This window comes from Saccopteryx leptura, chromosome 3 (assembly GCF_036850995.1).
Source record: "Saccopteryx leptura isolate mSacLep1 chromosome 3, mSacLep1_pri_phased_curated, whole genome shotgun sequence".
Taxonomy (NCBI): domain Eukaryota; kingdom Metazoa; phylum Chordata; class Mammalia; order Chiroptera; family Emballonuridae; genus Saccopteryx; species Saccopteryx leptura.
In genome coordinates, this window is record NC_089505.1 from 119887755 (window position 1) to 119906141 (window position 18387).

At 41.8% G+C, this 18387-nt stretch overlaps 1 protein-coding gene and 1 non-coding gene across 6 annotated transcripts in view; both read right to left on the reverse strand.

Annotated features, from left to right (window-relative positions):
* IPP (intracisternal A particle-promoted polypeptide) overlaps positions 1-16335 on the reverse strand; it is a 31721-nt gene extending 15386 nt beyond the window's left edge. Inside the window, exons 1-5 of one of the 5 annotated variants that reach the window (XM_066376147.1) lie at positions 16191-16335; positions 11166-11507; positions 9111-9542; positions 3490-3645; positions 2318-2485 (exon numbers count right to left, since the gene is read on the reverse strand). In XM_066376147.1, the coding sequence (XP_066232244.1) occupies positions 2318-2485; positions 3490-3645; positions 9111-9542; positions 11166-11457 (1048 nt within the window). In that variant the 5' untranslated portion in view covers positions 11458-11507; positions 16191-16335. Of the gene's footprint in view, positions 1-2317; positions 2486-3489; positions 3646-9110; positions 9543-11165; positions 11508-15971; positions 15992-16190 lie in introns of those variants that run through there. The other 4 variants (XM_066376145.1, XM_066376146.1, XM_066376149.1 and 1 more) reach the window with 4 other exon arrangements.
* A 646-nt stretch (positions 16336-16981) lies between these two features.
* TRNAD-GUC (transfer RNA aspartic acid (anticodon GUC)) lies at positions 16982-17057 on the reverse strand. The gene has a single exon. It is a non-coding gene; the product is annotated as a tRNA-Asp (tRNA).
* Positions 17058-18387: the final 1330 nt, after the last annotated feature.

Consider the following 18387-nt stretch of genomic DNA (forward strand, 5'->3'; position numbering starts at 1 on the left):
GACCCAGGTTCGAGACCCCGAGGTCACCAGCTTGAGCACGGGCTCATCTGGCTTGAGCAAAAAGCTCACCAGCTTGGACCCAAGGTCACTGGCTCGAGCAAGGGGTTACTCGGTCTGCTGAAGGCCCACGGTCAAGGCACATATGAGAAAGCAATCAATGAACAACTAAGGTGTCGCAACGAAAAACTGATGGTTGATGCTTCTCATCTCTCTCTGTTCCTGTCTGTCTGTCCCTCTCTCTGACTCCCTCTCTGTCCCTGTAAAAAATAAATAAAAATAAAAATGTACAAGAAACACTAACCATAGAGGGAAAAAATAATGGAGTTGCTACATTAAAATTAAATACATCTGTTTGTCAAAGGATACCACAGAGAGTGAAAGGTGAAGCAGCAGAGCAGGAAAGATATTTGCAGCACATGTAACTTCATGAGGGCTTAGAATCCTTTTCTCTCCCACAGACTCTTTTTTTTTCCCACTTTTTGATTTTATTTATTGATTTTTAGATAGAGAAGAGAAAGAGAGAGAAGGGAGGGGAATTGGAAAGCATTAACTTGCAGTAGTTGCTTCCAGTATGTGCCTTGACCAGGCAAACCCAGGGTTCGAACCGGCGATCTCAGCATTCCAGGTCTACATTTTATCCACTGCGCCACCACAGGTCAGGCCCTTGACTCTTGAAAGTATATAAAACTCCTACTGTGCAAGAAGGAGTTAACATAGACTGCTGATCCTTAGAAAAGCCTCCTTTGCAATGTTGTCCCTTGGTTGGAGTCTGGTAACATGGCTAGTAAATAGTTCCATATACTGATATAAAATTCTCTCCAAATGATAAGAATGACTTTTTGCAGTGATGAAAATGTTCTGGAAGGCCCTGGTCAGGTGGCTCAGTGGTCGAGCGTCTGCCTGGTATGTCGTTGTCCTGGGTTCCATTCCCGGTCAGGGCACATAGGAGAAGCTACCATCTGCTTCTCCATTCCTCCCCTTTCTTTCTCTGTCTCTCTCTCTCTTTTCTTCCAGCAGCCATGGCTTGACTGATTTGAGCACACTGGTCTGGGGTGCTAAGGATGGCTCCATGGAGCCTCCACCTCAGGCACTTAAAAACAAAAAAAGAAGCCCTGACCTGTGGTGGCGCAGTGGATAAAGCGTCAACCTGGAAACACTGAGGTTGCTGGTTCAAAACCCTGGCTTGCCTGGTCAAGGCACATATGGGAGTTGATGCTTCCTGCTCCTCCCCCTTCTCTCTCTCTTCCCCCCTCCTCTCTAAAATGAATAAATAAATAAAAAAAATTTAAAAAAAAGAAAAAAGAAAATGTTCTGGAATTAGTGGTGATAGTTGCAGAACTTTGTAAATATACTAAAAATCACTGAATTGTATACCCTAAATGGGTGAATTTTATGGTATGTGAATTATATCTATTTTTAAAAAATAATATTTAGAAAATTAACCCAAATCAGTATGCATCTAGAAGGAAATAAACTAAACTATTAACTCTGATTATCTCTGGGTAGTATAATTATAGTATAGATGATTTTTATTTTTTCATATGCTTTGGTTTTAGCAAAATTTTCTATAACAAACCAAATTATTTGATAATAAAATTATTTTTAAATTATATACTAAGAAATATCTTAACATAACAATGTTGGTAGTATTAATAATAGCTAACAAAGTTGCAACATTTTTGAAGGGCCCCCATAAATACTTCTGTGGCATCAAAAAATGGGATACATGCCTGACCAGGCGGTGGTGCAGTGGATAGAGCATAGGACTGGGATGCGGAGGACCAAGGTTTGAGACCCCCAAGGTCGCCAGCTTGATCGTGGGCTCAAATGGATTGAGCAAAGCTCACCAGCTTGGACCCAAGGTCGCTGGCTTGAGCAAGGGGTTACTCGGTCTGCTGAAGGCCCACGTTCAAGGCACATATGAGAAAGCAATAAATGAACAACTAAGGTGTCGCAAAGAAAAACTAATAATTGATGCTTCTCATCTCTCTCTGTTCCTGTCTGTCTGTCCCTATCTATCCCTCTCTCTGACTCTCTCTCTCTCTGTCTCTGTAAAAAAAAAAGGGGGATATATATTTTTGCAAGTGTCATATGGGACACTGTGACCCTAGGTTAAACAAAAGAGTTCATACAATGAAATTATCCACAATTGCCAAAATGTACATAAAGAGAACTATTAGAGTTCTAGTCAAAGTTTATGTAGAATTATAGTCCTTATATATATTCCATAGTACCTAGCAATGTATATAAGGCATACAAGAATTCAGCCAACATATAGCTAGAGACTAATAAGGAAATAAGACATTTTCATTATTACCTCCAATAGCATAGACCATCCCTCCCAGAACTGCCACTCCCAGCCCACATCGAGCCTGATGAAGTGACGACACAGTGGTCCAGTACTGGCTAAAGGTGTCAAAACGTTCTACACAGCTGAGGGCTCTGCTATCACTCCAACGACCGCCCTGCAACCGAGTATATCCACCTGAACAAAGGAGAGGAAGGAAGAACATAGCAAATCCTTTTCTGCTAAACATGGAAATGGTAGTAAGGAGAAAGATCTAGCCCCTACATCTAGACATTCAGTTTAACTATTTCACAGCAAGAAATAAATGCTTTAGAGCCTGCCCTATATACATATATTATTCTTAAAATGTGCCAAGCCCTAAAAGATTATGGCTTAAATGCAATGATTTAACCACAGTGCTCTACTACCTGGCCTTGGTTATAATAGAATATTAGACAAAACATAAATATAGGAGCTAGTTATCTGTCTAGTTAAAAAGTTTCATTGTGTCTCTGTCATTATAAATAGTGAATTGAAATTCTGGTTTGATTGCCCATCCTATCATTAAAAAAATTTAAGCGTGTACTCAGAAACTTCTTATTTATATATCATAGCATACATAAAATTATACATAGAATTACATACAAATTAAACAGTAAGTATTTACATATAAATTACATTATGTATATTAACCTGGACAATCTGTCAATATATATCAAATATTGATAAGGTTTAATGCTTTTTAAAATAAAAATGAAAAGAAGTTTAAATATGTTCATTTGATATGATTATCCTGCACACCCACACTTTGGAGATCACTGGCTTCTATCAACTTACTAATGACCATGTAAGACACCGTGACCAGTTAATATATTTGAGGTTTATTTTTATTTTTCAGTAGGGTTCATATTCTCAACTTTTAAAGTAATATTTATTTAGTTACCTATTGACAATAATTGAGTAAGCTAAGAATCCAAAGATTTAGATCACAGAATAAAAGATGTCAAATGAATATTTTATTCTTAGATGTGTTCACTGCATTATATACCCACAATTTATAATCTGTGGCTGGTATGTGAAGTTAATTATGTCTATTTGACACACGTGAATATCCCAACATGTATAATAACAATAAAAAAGTATTAAAAGGTTTTAATCCTGAAAATAAAGATAATTTCTACTACTTTTTAAAAGGTTCTCACCTACTGCATACAGGTACTTTCTTGCTTTCTTCCTAGGTCGAACCTTAGATGTCTGCAGAAAACTACAAAACTTGTTGTCTTTGGGAGATCTGCACACCTCGCAGTATTCTTTCAAAAGTGTTTGCAATGCAACACGAAGATTAAAATCAGATACTCCTAAAGTAATGTTTAAAAAAGTTTAATCAATGTTTAAATAATATTGAAAAGCCCAGCTTACATAAAGATTAAAAATATATTTAACAATCAAAAAATAAAAAATCATCACACAATGGTATTTTTCTTTTGTTTTTAGCAAGAAAGAAAGGACAGACAGGAACAGACAGACAAGAAGGGAGAGAGATGAGAAGCATCAATTCTTCATTGTAACACCTTAGTTGTTCATTGATTGCTTTCTTGTATATATGTGCCTGACCAAGGGGACTCTAGCCTAGTCAGTAACCCCTTGCCAAGCCTATGACTTTTTGGCTCAAGCCAGTGACCATGGGGTCATGTCTATGATACCATGCTCAAGCTGGTGAGCTCATACTCAAGTCGGTGACCTTGGGGTTTTGAACCTGGGTCCTCAGCATCCCAGGCTGATGCTCTATTCACTGTGCCACCACTTGGTCAGTCAAACAATGGTATTTCATTCCTACTATACTATTGTACATATTTTTCCCAGGGCACATACAAGAATTAACCAATAAATACTTAAATAAGTGGAACAACAAATCAATGTTTCCCTCTCTCTCTCCCTTCTCTAAAATCAATCAATCAAAAAAATTTTTAGCCCTGGCCGGTTGGCTCAGCGGTAGAGCGTCGGCCTGGCGTGCAGAAGTCCCGGCTTCGATTCCCGGCCAGGGCACACAGGAGAGGCGCCCATCTGCTTCTCCACCCCTCCCCCTCTCCTTCCTTTCTGTCTCTCTCTTCCCCTCCCGCAGCTGAGGCTCCACTGGAGCAAAAGATGGCCGGGGCGCTGGGGATGGCTCCTTGGCCTCTGCCCCAGGCGCTAGAGTGGCTCTGGTCGCAACAGAGCGACACCCCGGATGGGCAGAGCATCGCCCCCTGGTGGGCGTGCCAGGTGGATCCCAGTCGGGCGCATGCGGGAGTCTGTCTGACTGTCTCTCCCCGTTTCCAGCTTCAGAAAGATCAATCAATAAATAAATAAATTAAATAAATAAAAGTATTCAAAAATTTCATACAGGAAAATTTCCCCCAAATTAAATTAAAGCTGAACCTTTAAAAGGAAAGGGTATATGATATAGCCTAATGAAAAATTACAAACTTTTACAGAAATTAAAAATAATGAAAAAATACCATTATTATTTCCTACTAATTTTAGCATATTTCAGAGAATATATTTAGCGTTGTATCTGCTTCCTGAAATAATTCATCAGTTGTTACTAATTAATAAAAAAGCAGGGAGAGAAAAGTTTTGAAACTATGAAACTGTTCTCATAGTTTTAAAGTATGTCTGAGTGCTAATCTTTTATATGGATTGATGCAAATATATCTTTTGGAAAACAAAAAAAAAATGAAAGTATTCTTTAGGCATCCAGTACAAAAGGTAAGTCATTACAAAGAAACACACAAAAAACATACCTTACAAAGTTTGAGGGGAGCAGGGAGTAGTATCATCATAACTTAAGAATCCCTGCCTGACCAGGCGGTGGCACAGCGGATCGAGCATTGACCTAGGATGCTGAGGACCCAGGTTCGAGGCCCCTAGGTTTCCAGCTTGAGTACAGACTCACCAACTTGAGCATGGGGTTGCTGGCTTGAGCATGGGATCATAGACATAACCCCATGGTTGCTGGCTTGAGCCCAAGGTCACTGGCTTGAGCAAGGGGTCACTCACTCTGCTGTAGCCCCCAGGTGAAGGCACATATGAGAAAGCAATCAATGAACAACTAAGGAGCTGCAATGAAGAAGTGATGCTTCTCATCTCTCTCCCTTCCTGTCTGTCTTTCTCTATCTGTCCCTCTCTCTGATTCTCTGTCTCTGTAAAAAAAAACCCAACAAAAAACAAAAAAAAAACCACTCCCAAAATCCTGGCCTGACCTGTAGTTGCGCAGTGGATAAAATGTTGACCTGCAATGCTGAGGTTGCTGGTTCAAAACCCCGGGCTTGCCTGGTCAAGGCACATATAGGAAGGAACTACTATGAGTTAATGTTTCCTGCTTCTCCCCCACCCTTTTTCTCTCTCTCTAATAACAATAACAACAATAATAATAATAATAATAAAAATAAAAACTGGTAGAGAGCATCAAATCCACTTAAATACAGAACTAAGTTCAAATCTAAGAGAATCATGATTGCAAAAAATATCTAAATCTTGAGGGGAGGGCTGGAAGAAAAATAACAATGCTAATGACCTCATTTTTCTTAGCAGAGAGTCTATACTATTTAAAATTGAAATGCAAAATGAAACTATGATTCCATTTTTTAGTGACTTTCATCTTTTGTCTTTAATTCTGTAAGAGCTTTTTAGAATGAATATTTCTTGGGACAGAGAAACATTTATCTGCCTGACCACGCAGTAGCACAGTGGATAGAGAGACCATCAGACTAGGACACAGGGACCCAGGTTCGAAACCCTGAGGTCACCTTCTTGAACACAGGCTCATCCAGCTTGAGCGCAGGGTTGCTCGCTTGAGCGTAGGATCATGAACATGACCCCATGGTCACTGGCTTGAGCCCAAAGGTCGCTGGCTTGAAGCCTAAGGTTGCTGGCTTGAGCCCATAGGTCATTGGCTTGATCTAGGGGTCACTGTCTCGGCTAAAATCCCCTTGGTCAAGGCACATATATATAAGAAAGAAATCAATGAACAACTAAGGAGATACAATGAAGAATTGATGCTTCTCATCTCTCTCCCCTCTTGCCTGTCTGTCCTTATCTGTCCTCTATCTCTCTGTCCTCTATCTCTCTGTCACACACATACACAAAAAGAAACATTTATCTGAAATTAGTTATTACTTCAGTTTCTTCTTTGTTAACTTTTAGTGAGATTTAAATACATTTTTATATTATAAATAGTATGTATAGAATGATTCTTACTTTTTTTCCTCTCTTTTTAAATTTATTTACCTTTAGATAGAGGGGAGAAAGAGAGAGAAGCGGGAAGCATCAACTCTTAGTTGCTTTTTCTACTGTGCCACCACAGGTTAGGTGATTCTTATTCTTTTAATTTTATTATTATTCTTATAATTTTTTTTATCTGTCCAGCCAACCATGTTTTAATCATCATCCATCCTCCTAAATGGAGATATTTGAATGTTAATAACTGGTTATTTTTGGGTGACAGATATTGGATGATTTATTGTTTTTTTATACTTTCTTATCTACACTTTTTATAAAACCATATACCATTTTATAAAAGTAAAGTCATTCTCTAAAATACAAGAAATAGATATCATATCATATATCAATAGCTAGTAACATTAATTTGCCTAATGCTTCCAGTGGTAAATACAAAAAATATATACCAGGGAAAAAATCTACACATTAGCAGTTGATACTCACTAAAATGTATTTGTAACCGAAATCAGTACTCATGCTGCTTTCCTGGTCACTCATGGATGTGCCAAAGAGTGGCAAAAATGTGACTCAACTGACATGAATGTTTCCAGATGAGACCAAACAAGGTGATACTCTATCTTTTGTTTTAGCTCTCATACTGTAAACAAGTGTCCTTTTCAGATTTGGTACCAAGTTTTTCACATTTCCATGCTCTTTTTTTTGGTGATTTTGCTGTTTAAAATGGCTCCAAGTACAAGAAGGCTGTGATGTGTATGTCTTACATAGAAAATACATGTTATATAGGCTTCAATGAGGCATGAGTTCTAGTGCAGCTGGCCATGAGTTCAATGTTAATGCATCAACTATATATACATACATATATATATATATATATATATATATATAAAAATAAACTAAGGTGCTCTGACAGAAACACACATAAAACAAGGTTATGTATTGATCAGTTGACAAAAATGTCATGACTAAAGGCTTGTAAGAATTTAAGCCATATTTTCCCTAGGAAAAGTGGCTTAGTATTTGTTAATGCAGTATTCATGGCAACTTTATAGAATATAAATACAGTGAATAATAAGAATTGACTATATATAGAAATTAAAACAAAGTATCACTCAGAAAACCTACAATATTCTGTTAATACTGTTAAGTTACAGTGGAAAAATATAAAAATCCACATTAAATATAATTATCTCACTGAATTATACCTTTAATTCTTTTTTAAATTAATTAATTTTTTTTATGGGACAGAGAGAGAGTCAGAGAGAGGCATAGACAGGGACAGACAGACAGGAACGAAGAGAGATGAGAAGCATCAATCATCAGTTTTTTGTTGCGACACCTTAGTTGTTCATTGATTGCTTTCTCATATGTGCCTTGACCGCGGGCCTTCAGCAGACTAAGTAACCCCTTGCTCAAGCCAGCGACCTTGGGTCCAACGAAGCTGGTGAGCTTTTGCTCAAACCAGGTGAACCCGCGCACAAGCTGGTGATCTTGGGGTCTCGAACCTGGGTCTGCGGCATCCCAGTCTGGCGCTCTATCCACTGTGCCACCGCCTGGTCAGGCCCTTTAATTCTAATAGTGTAGTTAGTTATAAGCTCATTTGTAAGTCACATCCTTAAGTTTCAGTGCAGGACAAGAATAAAAACCTCAAATCTAGAAACCAGAGCTAAAGTAGTTTTGTTTTGTTTTTTGTATTTTTCTGAAGCTGGAAATGGGGAGAGACAGTCAGACAGACTCCCGCATGTGCCCGACCGGGATCCACCCGGCACGCCCACCAGGGGCGATGCTCTGCCCACCAGGGGGCGATGCTCTGCCCCTCCGGGGCGTCGCTCTGCCTCAATCAGAGCCACTCTAGCGCCTGGGGCAGAGGCCAAGGAGCCAACCCCAGCGCCCAGGCCATCTTTGCTCCAATGGAGCCTTGGCTGCGGGAGGGGAAGAGAGAGACAGAGAGGAAGGGGGGGGGTTGGAGAAGCAAATGGGCGCTTCTCCTATGTGCCCTGGCCGGGAATCGAACCCGGGTCCCCCGCACGCCAGGCCGACGCTCTACCGCTGAGCCAACCAGCCAGGGCCAGTAGTTTTAAAAAATAAATTTAAATATTATCATTTTTCTAATATAAAGAGAAAAATTATTTTATACTGTGGTGAAAAGTATTTTCAAAGTTTAGAACCTAAAGATGATTCAACAGCTACATAGTAACTACGATATCATATCGATATAAAATCTATTTTATGAGAGGACTTGCAGAATTTATTGGGTTTTGTTTTTAGCATATGCTGACATTTTTAAAGTAACAAGAGGAAATCTTACACTGAAATAATCAATACTGCCAAAGAGCAGCATTTTAGCTCAGACAGTAATTTTATCTATAATTCTCTTCTCCATTATTATTTAATCTCTAAAAAGGTACATATGGATTCTATTAAAATAAGGGATAGAAATATGGAAGTACTACTGTCTACCCAAAAAAACAGAAGTTGGTATCTTACATACAGTAATTGTTCAATAAATGTCTGCTATTGAACTGAAAATAAAAACACTATCACACTTCAAAAAAAGAAAAGCTATTGGATAATTGACTAGTTTTATATGGAACAAAAGAATTACCTTCTATATACTTTAAAAGTCTCTGAGGAGGTAATAAAGGGAAGCGAACTGGGTCTAGCACTTCCACCACATATTTTTTTCTCTTTCCCAGATCTTTGAGAAGCCACTGCATTGCAGCTAAGAAGACCTGGTATTCGTCTTCAATGCTAAGCTCTTCACTTCGCAAAATTTTGATCAATTGATCTTTTGTAAGTGCCAGGAACTCTTCCCCACTCTGAACCTCCAAGAAGTGAACATGAATGTAGTTTTCTGTGAATTCCAAAAGATCATGGCAGGCAATCTGCTCAGAGAACTGGAAGATCCCAATGCAGTTCAGTGGATCAATCTGTCCTTTCAGAAATTCACAGCAAAGATTAACAACTTCAGTCAATTGTAGCATGTCTGCTGCAACAATCAACTCCTGGACGTTATTCACAGCTATGTTCACTATGCCTATGGACACAGGAAGACAAAATAACCAGTACAGTAAAATAAACACAAAAAATTTACTTATATTTAAAAAGTTTTATATCTGATTTCACTGAAAGCTAAGTAAAAAGGCAACAAAGGATCTGTAGAAAGAGCACAAAACTTAAATGATGATATCGAACGTTTATGGAACAAACAATGAACCAGACACAGCATTACTTGCTCTATACATTCATTTACCCTGGCTGCAACCCCATATAGTAGGATTTTTCTTCCTTATTTTTGTATTAAGAAAACAGAATCAGAAAGTTTAAGTAGCCCTGGCAGAGAGCTTAGTTGGTTGTCTCAGAGCACAGAGGTTGCTGATTTGATCCTCGGTCAGGACACATGCAGGAAAAGATCGATGTTCTCCTCTCTATCTATCTATCTCTTTCTCTCTCTCATTCTCCCCCTCCCTCTCTCACTAAAATCTATCAATAAAATAATTTTTTTTTTAAAAGAAAGAACGTTTCAGTAACTTGTACTCAAGTCACACAGTAAAGTGAGTTGAGGACAGGGGTAGACACCAAAGTCCATGCTTTCAACCTAAGTCTATATGTATCTAACAAACACTTATTTAGGCACTGTGGAAGGTAAGACAGGGTCTCTATCTTCAATCACAATAAAGTGCCACATAAATATTAATTCTAATATCAGGTATAACCAAGAGTCTAACAGGGGTCCCCAAACTACAGCCCACAGGCCGCATGCGGCCCCCTGAGGCCATTTATCCAGCCCTGCCGCACTTCTGGAAGGGGCACCTCTTTCATTGGTGGTCAGTGAGAGGAGCACTGTATGTGGCGGCGCTGCAAAGCGCAGAGTCGCTCACGTACAGTACTACTTCTGGTGATGCAGGACGCACGCGTCACGGCTCTAGAAACACGTCATATCACTTGTTATGTATTTAAATCATTTGCAAGATTTTAAAAATATTCTATTTTATATACATGCACCATAATTTATTTAACCATATAACCTACTGAAGGATAATTAAGTTATATTCAATTATATACTATTATAAATAAGCTTACAATAACCTAACCAGGTGGTAGTAGAACTGAGTGAGGACAGATAGTCAACCTGGGACACCAAGGTTGAAAACCGAGATTGGCGGCTTGAGCATGCACTCGCCAGCTTGAGCGTGGGATCATTGATATGACCCCATCGTTGCTGGCTTGAACCCAAGGTTGCTGGCTTGATTAAGGAGTCACTGGCTCAGTTGGAGGTACCCCTCACCATCAAGGCAGTATGAGAAAGCAATGAATGAACAACTAAAGTGCCGCAACTATGAGTTGACGCTGCTCATCTCTCTCCTTTCTTGTCTGTCTGTGTTTGTCTGCGTGTGCTCTATCTCTTTAAAATAAATAAATAAATAAATAAATAAATAATGTTACAATAAATATCCTGGTATATAAATGTTTGCCTGTATCACTAATTAGTTCCTTTGGATTCCTAGGAAAGGAATACAGGGTCAAAAGATAGGAACTCTTCAAAGACTCATAATATATTGCCAAATTACTTTTCATATAAGATCAAATTATATTTCCATAGCAGTACATGAGTGATTGCATCATTCTTTACTTAAAGCTACAGGCTTACTCAACATACCTGTGTAAATGAAATCTAGAAGTATTCGAAATATTTCAGCTTCAATTCCTAGAATCTGTACAACATCTTTTGAGGATTCTTTCATTCCTGCAGTGAACAAAGCTGCAAAGTAAGGACTACTGGCAGCCAGAACCAGCCGATGAACTTTAAAAGTTTCCTTTCCAACTTGTAGCTGCACATCACAGAAATGCTGCCCATTCCTCATTTTATTGATCTGGGTCAAGATGAACTGGGCATGTTTATCTGTTGAAAAAGGACTATCAACAGCCTTGGAACAGCCCTCATTAGCCATGATGATGATAAATTAATTTAAAGGACTGCTGCCCATAATCTGAGCCTACCCTGAAAAACAAAATTGAAAGAGATCAAACAACATAATTTTGTGTTTAACATGTCTTCTATTCATAAACATATGAAACACTCCCTATCATCATGGAGCTTACAGTCTACTTAGGGACATAAAACACACATGCAACAAATAACAACTAAACTGTGGTACCATTCCTAGAGTTTCAGAGAAGGGGATAACTAATGGGGTTTAAAATAAGTGGAGGACACTTTACAGGAAAATGGGACCTGAAGTGGATGCTGGAAGATAAAAAGTATGAGGAGAGGGCATTAGCCCTTCTGGGTAGAATAAAGAAAATAAGGAAAGGCACAAAGGAAGAACGAAGTTTTTTGTATACCGCAATAGGAAGTACACATTGCAGCCAGAATGAATTTTCAAAAAGCAACTGCGGCCCTGGCCAGTTGGCTCAACTGTAGAGCATTGGGCCTGTGTGTGGAAGTCCAGGGTTCAATTCCCAGTCAGAGCACACAGGGGAAGTGCCCATCCGCTTCTCCACCTCTCCCCTTTCTCTCCCTCTGTCTCTCTCTCTTGTCCTATTCCACAGCCATGGCTCAAATGATTCGAGCAATTTGGCTCTGGGAGCTGAGGATGACTCTATGGCCTTGCTTTAGGTGTTGAAATAGCTCGGTTTCCGAACAATGGAGCAGCAACCCTAGATGGGCAGAACATCGCTTGCCAGGTGGATCCTGGTGGGGCACATGTGAGAGTCTGTCTCTCTGCCTCCCTGCCTCTCACTTAATTAAAAAAAAAAAGCAATTGTAATCAGGGGAACTATCTGCTTAGAATTCTTCAATTTGTATACTTCCCTTACCACATTAAGCTCTTCAAATCTCACCTCTGTCTACCTATCCAGTTCTATCTTCTATACTCCTCTTTGAACTTAATACTCCAACAAAACCTAACAATTTGCAGTTCTCTGAAAGTGACTTTTTTTTTTTTTTTTTTTTTGAGAGAGGAGAGACAGAGAGAACAGAGTGAGAAGCAGGAAGCATCAACTCCTATATGTGCCTTGACCAGGCAAGCCTGGGGTTTTGAACCAGCGACCTCAGCGTTCCAGGTTGATGCTTTTACCCACTGCGCAACCACAGGTCAGTCCTAAAAGTGACTCTTTTATGGCACCTTTCCTCACTTTTTCCTTCTGAACTTTTGTTATAATTCAAGACTGTTCAAATATAATTTCCTTCAGGAACTCTTCCCCATTCCTCTGTCCTCTGGGTTTGGAGAGTTAATTTGTAAGCTTACCTAGTCTACAACCTATATCACACTCTATCTTGTCAGCCACTCTATCACCCTATTTCCTACTCTTTCTCTCTCTGAAAGTTCCTTGAAAGACAGCTCCTTGCCTGAGCAGGCAGTGGCACAGTGGATACAGCGTTGGACTGAGATGCGGAGGACCCAGGTTCGAGACCCCGAGGTCGCCAGCTTGAGCGTGGGCTCATCTGGTTTGAGCAAAGCTCACAAGCTTGGTCCAAGGTCGCTGGCTTGAGCAAGGGGTTACTCGGTCTGCTGAAGGCCCACGGTCAAGGCACATATGAGAAAGCAATCAATGAACAGCTAAGGTGTCGCAATGAAAAACTGATGATTGATGCTTCTCATCTGTCTCTGTCCCTGTCTGTCCCTCTCTCTGTCTCTGCGGAAAGAAAAAAAAAAAGAAAGACAGCTCCTTAAAAGCAGGGACTATCTTTCATAGCTATTGTATAAGAATCTAACATATATTAGGTTTTCAAATGTTTGTAGCCTGACCTGTGGTGGTGCAGTGGATAAAGCATCAACCTGGAAAGCCAAGGTTGCTGGTCTGAAATCCTGGGCTTGCCTGGTCAAGGCACATATGGGAGTTGATGCTTCCTGCTCCTTTCCCTTCTCTCTCCCTATCTAAAATGAATAAATAAAATCTTTAAAAAATGTTTGTAAAATGAAGTAGTACAATGAGAAATAACAATGGCTTAGGGCAGCAATTTTCAACTAGTACGCTGCAAGAATTTTTTTTTTAGAGTGAGGAAGAGATAGTGAGACAAACTTCTACATGTGCCATTTCTGGGATCCACCTGGCAAGCCTGTCTCAGGCCAATGCTCAAGTACCAAGCTATTTTTAGCACTTGAGGCTGGACATACTAGGACCTACCACACTATCCTCAGTGTCTGGGGCTACGCTCGATCCAATGGAGCCAATGGCTGCAGACTGGGAAGAAGAGAAGGAGGAGGGAAAGAGGAGAAGCAGATGGTTACATCTCCTTTGTGCCCTGACTGGGAATCAAACCTGGGGCGTCCATACGCCAGGCCGACACTCTGTCCACTGAGCCACCAGCCAGGGCCAAATATTTTTAGAACATACATTGTCTGATTGGTTAATTCTTGGTACCAGAAATAGTTATATACAAGGATAGACACCTGATTTTTAAAAAAGTCACTTTGGAGCAAAAAGGTAATTAGTATTACTTTTATATATGTATATATACTCTTATATAAATCATAAAAATTAAACCTATTTTTCTGTCAAATCGACAAAAAATATTTTTTTTGCTGTGCCACTACTGGTCAAGCCCAAGTTACTTTTTGAAGAAAGAAACTATGAGATTCAGTAATTTGAAACAAGAAGATGAAGCACAGGAGAAATCTAAAATGACTAAGGTTTTATAATTAGGCATCAAAGAGAACTGGTAATAAGACTAACAGGAATGATGTGGGCTGATGTCAGAAAAAAGTGGTTAAGCCTGACCTGTGGTGGCATAGTGGATAAAAGCATTGACCTGGAAAGCTGAGGTCACGGGTTCAAAACCCCAGGCTTCCCTGGTCAAGGCATATATATGGGAGTTGATGCTTTCTGTTCTTCCCCTTCTTTCTCTTTCCTTCTCCTTCTCTGTAAAAAGTGAATTTTAAAAAAAGAAAGAAAGGCCCTGGCCGGTTGGCTCAGCGGTAGAGCGTCCGCCTGGCATGTGGGGGACCCGGGTTCGATTCCCGGCCAGGGCACATAGGAGAAGCGCCCATTTGCTTCTCCACCCCCACCCCCTCCTTCCTCTCTGTCTCTCTCTTCCCCTCCCGCAGCCAAGGCTCCATTGGAGCAAAGATGGCCCGGGCGCTGGGGATGGCTCCTTGGCCTCTGCCCCAGGCGCTAGAGTGGCTCTGGTCACGACAGAGCAACGCCCCGGAGGGGCAGAGCATCGCCCCCTGGTGGGCAGAGCGTCGCCCCTGGTGGGCGTGCCGGGTGGATCCCGGTCGGGCGCCTGCGGGAGTCTGTCTGACTGTCTCTCCCCGTTTCCAGCTTCAGAAAAATACAAAAAAAAAAAAAAAGAAAGAAAGAAAAAAGTGGTTAAGTTTATAGCATTCAAACTTATCAAAGTAAAAATAATTAAGGTAGCCTGACCAGTGATGGCAGAGTGGCTACAGTATCAACCTGGGATGCTGAGGTCCCAGGTTGAAACCCAGAGGTCGTGATTTGAATGCAGGATCGCAGGCTTGAGTGTGGTCATTGGTTGGCTTGAGCTCAGCTGGAGCCCCTCCTCTTCCCATCAAGGTATGTATGAGAAGCAAACAATGAGCAACTAAAGTGACACAACTACAAACTGATGCTTCTCATCTCTCTTCCTCTCTTTCCCTTCCTGTCTTTCTTTCAAATAAAATAAAATAACTAAGGTAATTATCTAAAAAAAGTTATTGAGAAATCTGATTGAAAAGATGCAAAGTGGCTGCTAAAACTTCATATCAGTATCTACAGAATGTCAATATTACATTTAATTCACAGATAAGAGCAAAGTGTATTTGTCTCTACATAAGAACCCTGACCTGCAGATATTATTAAACATGTCCTAGCTATCAGGCTTTATTCTGTTTCAGATTTCTTCCTGTCAGCAGATTTTAGACCCGGGTAGTTTAATTACAGGGTACCTTCAAGGCATCTAGCACAGCCACTGGGCTAAAATGCTGCCTCCAGCTACTAAGAGTTCACTGAATATCCATTCCCTCTGGTAGCAGATAGCAGGAATCCTAATCTATTATCACGCTTCTTAGAAACTGCTGGTACTATCCCACTACAGGTAGTGTATTTACTTCCAAAAGGCACACGATGTGTGACCGTACTTCCACCGGGAAAGATTGCAATTCCCAGACATTGTACAGGGATGTAAGAGAACAAGCATCATGAGACTCAAACTTGAAAGGCAGATTAGTAGGAAATTGTGCAGCAGCCCAGAGGAGGTTTAAATAAAAGACCTATGTTTGATGGCCTTAAAAGAGCATGAAAGCTACTTCAGCAAAGGATGTCAGAAAGACTTCTGGGTCAAGCAAGCGTCAAAACAAACAAAACCACGCGGCTCATTTAAGCTTGAACTGGGGGCTGGACGTGGAGAGCTGCCCTAAAGGTTCTGCGACACTGAAGGGGGATAAACATTCCGGCACCACCTAAATGGCGGGGAAGGTAACTCAGACAAGCCTGGGGATAGCGGACTGGCCGGGGGCTGGACCTTCGGATTCTCCAGTGGAGGCCGGGGAAGGACCAGACGAAGCTCCGGTGAGGGTGAAAACACTCCGACTAGCAGAGGCATACTGAGCAGCAGCAGAAAACCAGCTCCAAAGGCTTCTCCTTCTCTCTCTCTCTCCTTAGGGGTTCCGAGAGCCGTAGAGAGCCCTAGAGGAAATTCCCAACCCCGTCATAGCCGCTCCAGGACAAAGCCCCATCTTACCCGCCGCTTCCCCTTCCCGCGGGCGCCTGCTCAGGCTCTGAGCGTGCATACGCGAACAGCGACGACACAGAGGGGCGGAGGACACGCAGCAAGGGTGACTGGGCAGTGTGGTCCGCCGGCCGCTGGAGGCGAGGCCCTGCCTGGTGAAGGGTACCTCTCTCGCTGCATCCGCCCTGGCCGGGTATGCGCGTGCGCAGTGTTCTGCTCGCGGGTAGTGACGCATCCCGGTGTCACACTGCTGCCACTTAGGACTGGTGCTGGATTCCTCGTTCCCAGAACGGTCTTGCTGCAAGCGGGAGTTTTTGCCGTTTCCACTCGCCTTACCACTCCACCGACACTCTTTCCATTCTTGTGGCCTCTAAGGCAGCCCACGAATTTCAGTGCACTTCTAACCTTTTTTTTATTGAAATATGGTGGACGTGTAACCGTAGTGTAAGGTGGACAATATAATGATGAAATATTTATAGATTCTCTCTGTTTGTTTGTTCGTATTTTTCTGAAGCTGGAAACGGGGAGAGACAGTCAGACAGACTCCCGCATGCGCCCGACCGGGATCCACCCGGCACGCCCACCAGGGGCGAAGCTCTGCCCACCAGGGGGCGATGCTCTGCCCCTCCGGGGGGTCGCTCTGCCGCGACCAAAGCCACCCCAGCGCCTGGGGCAGAGGCCAAGGAGCCATCCCCAGCGCCCGGGCCATCTTTGCTCCAATGGAGCCTTGGCTGCGGGAGGGGAAGAGAGAGACAGAGAGGAAGGGGGGGGGGTTGGAGAAGCAAATGGGCGCTTCTCCTATGTGCCCTGGCCGGGAATCGAACCCGGGTCTCCCGCACGACAGGCCGACGCTCTACCGCTGAACCAACCGGCCAGGGCTCTCTCTGTTCTTTATCTTTCACTGGGACCATTTTCTGAGTCTCTGCCGGATTAATTCTCGCACTGTGAATGGATGTCTACTTTGAGGGAAGAGAGAACTCAAACGTCCACTTTTCACTCTAGAACCTTCTTATGTCACATGGATGGCTTTCAAACTTTCTGACTGATAGATACATGAATTCACCAGAACTTCCAACTGCCCTTTTGCTGTTCTGCTTGTCTATCTGACCCCACCCTTCCTTACTTGCTATCGCCCCTGAAACAGAACAGTTCTAGGAAGCTGGTCGACGCCCCAAAGAGAAGCGTTCCAGGAAGCCAAAATCGTAGGAATGCAGAAGGGAGCATACCAGAATTGCTAACTCAACGCACACCTGCTCAAAGCTCTCCCCCACCTTAGTAAGTTTTTGCCTCAGAGTCTGTTTCAGTGCTCTTCTTCCCCAGAGAAGTGCCCGGCAGGGTTCCTTTCTTCCTTTCAATAAAGCATGTTACTCTGGTCTTTCAGACTCCCATGGATTCCAACATTGACCCCAACCCACAGTGAACAAAAAATTCTACACCAAACCTAATTATATATACTAGATATGTACCTAAAAATGAATATACCTGAAATAAAAACTCAACAAAATGGGTTTTTTTCTTTCTTTTAATGCTAATTTTTTTTTTTTTTTTTTTTTTTTTTTTTTTTTTTTTACAGAGACAGAGTCAGAGAGAGGGATAGATAGGGACAAACAGACAGGAATGGAGAGAGATGAGAAGCATCAATCATTAGTTTCTCGTTACGACACCTTAGTTGTTCATTGATTGCTTTCTCATATGTGCCTTGACCGTGGGCCTTCAGCAGACTGAGTAACCCCTTGCTTTAGCCAGCGACCTTGGGTCCAAGCTAATGAGCTTTGCTCAAACCAGATGAGCCTGTGCTCAAGCTGGCGACCTTAGGGTCTCGAACCTGGGTCCTCCACATCCCAGTCCGACGCTCTATCCACTGCGCCACCGCCTGGTCAGGGTAATGCTAATTTTATTGGTTTCAGAAAGAGAGGAAGGGAGAGAGAGACAGGAATATCAATCTGTTACTGTATGTGCCCTGATAGGATGGAATTGGCAACTTCTCCAATTTGGAACGACGCTCTAAACCAGGGGTAGTCAACCTTTTTATACCTATCGCCCACTTTTGTATCTCTGTTAGTAGTAAAATTTTCTAACTGCCCACCGGTTCCACAGTAATGGTGATTTATAAAGTAGGGAAGTAACTTTACTTCATAAAACTTATAAAGCAGGCCCTGGCCGGTTGGCTCAGTGGTAGAGCGTCGGCCTGGTGTGCAGGAGTCCCGGG